We start from the raw sequence: 2500 nt of genomic DNA on the forward strand, positions 1-2500 counted from the left end.
GTTCATACGTTCATATATCCATCCAGCCAACGTTCATACGTTCATATATCCATCCAGCCAACGTTCATACGTTCATATATCCATCCAGCCAACGTTCATACGTTCATATATCCATCCAGCCAATGTTCATACGTTCATATATCCATCCAGCCAATGTTCATACGTTCATATATCCATCCAGCCAATGTTCATACGTTCATATATCCATCCAGCCAACGTTCATACGTTCATATATCCATCCAGCCAATGTTCATACGTTCATATATCCATCCCTGTGATGTCAGAAGCAGTTAAAGGAGGAACCACCAGGTTTCTCACCTCTACGAGCAGCCAGCTGCAGCGCCTCCTCGATGCGTTGCAGTTCTTTCTGTTTCGCCTCCTGCTGGTAACGCTCCTCCTTCTCTGCATCGTATTTTATCGCTGCAACAAAGAAAACACCTGTAAACACCTGTAAACACCTGTAAACACCTGGAAACACCTGAACATCTACCTGCTCAGTAATCACCTGAACATCTACCTGCTGAGCTCGTTATTAACCCTTTGTTAGTTTGAAAACCCAGAACCATAATTGTCCCAGATCAGCGAGTAGAACCCAGTAAACCAGAACCGACCAGAACTACGTCTACAGACTGAAGGCGACAGACATCAGGGCTGCTGGACTCTGCTTCACAATAAAAGCTCTCCATCTGCAGGGAGGGCTTTTATTGTGAAGGACACCTGTGCAAGACAGGAAGTTCTGTTGCAGCCCCGATAGAAACACAGAAACCGGATCAGACCAGAACCTGAACCTCCACCTCTGAACCTTGCAGCTTACCGTTATATGGACATGATCTGAGCTGAGATCCAGCTGGAACACACACACATCAACTCAGAACACACTTCATCATATCAGCACATAGCAGTCATATGTAGGAAGACCCGCCTCCAGACCAGACCAACCAATCAGCTGGCTCCATTCATCAGGTGCTCTGGATCAGCTTCAGTCCAGAACCAGACCAACCAATCACCTGGCTCCGTTCCTCAGAGGCTCTGGATCAGCTTCAGTGCAGAACTAGAAACCAGATCTTGTAAACCCAAACAGAACCTGAGGGGGTCCCCTGTCCATGAGGACTAGAGCACCTGAAAAAGGCTGTGGACATAGATCTGAGTGGGTCAGAACCTGCTGCTGGACTCACTCCTGAAGCAGCAGACCGGGTCAGAGGTTAGACATCTGGGGGTCCAGGAGGAGACCATCACAGAGGCTTTCAGGTGGCCTCAAAGAGGAACTGGACTCTTGTGCTGGGCTTAAAAACAGGACCTGAGCTCCAGTATCACTGCTGGTCCCGTAGCGGGAGGGGGACTGTCCTGGTCCTGAATAAGTTGATGTTTGTCCATCCTCCCACGATCTGATACCGGAGCTGGAGGGTCGGCTACTGGTCCCAGTCTCTCTGGACAGACCCGAACCCTCTGCACCTGTCAGACCCGAACCCTCTGCACCGGTCAGACCCGAACCCTCTGCACCGGTCAGACCCGAACCCTCTGCACCTGTCAGACCCGAACCCTCTGCAGTCACACACTGATGCTTTTCCTCCTCGTTAGTTATGAGTTGAATAAATGACTTTAAGGATGTAAATATGGGCGTTGAGCAGCTGGTACCACAGTCCACATGGGTCAGGAGGAGTCATGTCTTCCTGTGGAGGTGGAAGACCACGGGGCAGAACCTGCAGGACATGCAGGAGATCAAACCTGGTCTGGGAACATCTCCAAATCCTCCAGGACAAGCTGGACCGACTGACACCAGGACCTGAACCTGGTTGTGCTCCTTTGACTGTCCCCCCAGTCAGACCCGAACCCTTCATCATTGCTTTGTGTGATTTAGAGATTAAAAAGCTTCATTTGACCTCCGTAAGAACATCTGAGCCAGCTGGACTGTGATTGGCTGGTCTGGTGACGGAGCCAGCTGGACTGTGATTGGCTGGTCTGGTGACGGAGCCAGCTGGACTGTGATTGGCTGGTCTGGTGACGGAGCCAGCTGGACTGTGATTGGCTGGTCTGGTGACGGAGCCAGCTGAGCTGTGATTGGCTGGTCTGGTGACGGAGCCAGCTGGACTGTGATTGGCTGGTCTGGTGACGGGGCCAGCTGGACTGTGATTGGCTGGTCTGGTGACGGAGCTCCTGAGTGACGGAGCCAGCTGAGCTGTGATTGGCTGGTCTGGTGACGGAGCCAGCTGGACTGTGATTGGCTGGTCTGGTGACGGATCTCCTGAGTGACCAGCCAGCTGAGCTGTGATTGGCTGATCTGGTGACGGAGCCAGCTGAGCTGTGATTGGCTGGTCTGGTGACGGAGCTCCTACAGTCAGACTGAGAGTAAAGCTTCACTTACTGGCTCCAGGAACCACCAGCAGGTAGAGACCGTCCAGCGTGGCCACCACAGCATCACTGTACAGGTTCTTCCAGGGGATCTTCAACGTCAGCTTCCCTGAAACACACACACACACACACACACACACACACACACAGA

At 52.0% G+C, this 2500-nt stretch overlaps 1 protein-coding gene across 1 annotated transcript in view; it reads right to left on the reverse strand.

Annotated features, from left to right (window-relative positions):
• vps13c (vacuolar protein sorting 13 homolog C) overlaps positions 1-2500 on the reverse strand; it is a 68031-nt gene that overhangs the window by 62868 nt on the left and 2663 nt on the right. Inside the window, exons 4-5 of the mRNA XM_062415355.1 lie at positions 2363-2458; positions 319-420 (exon numbers count right to left, since the gene is read on the reverse strand). Coding sequence (XP_062271339.1) covers positions 319-420; positions 2363-2458 — 198 coding nt within the window. The remainder of the gene's footprint in view (positions 1-318; positions 421-2362; positions 2459-2500) is intronic.

This window comes from Scomber scombrus, chromosome 1, assembly GCF_963691925.1.
Source record: "Scomber scombrus chromosome 1, fScoSco1.1, whole genome shotgun sequence".
Lineage (NCBI taxonomy): Eukaryota > Metazoa > Chordata > Actinopteri > Scombriformes > Scombridae > Scomber > Scomber scombrus.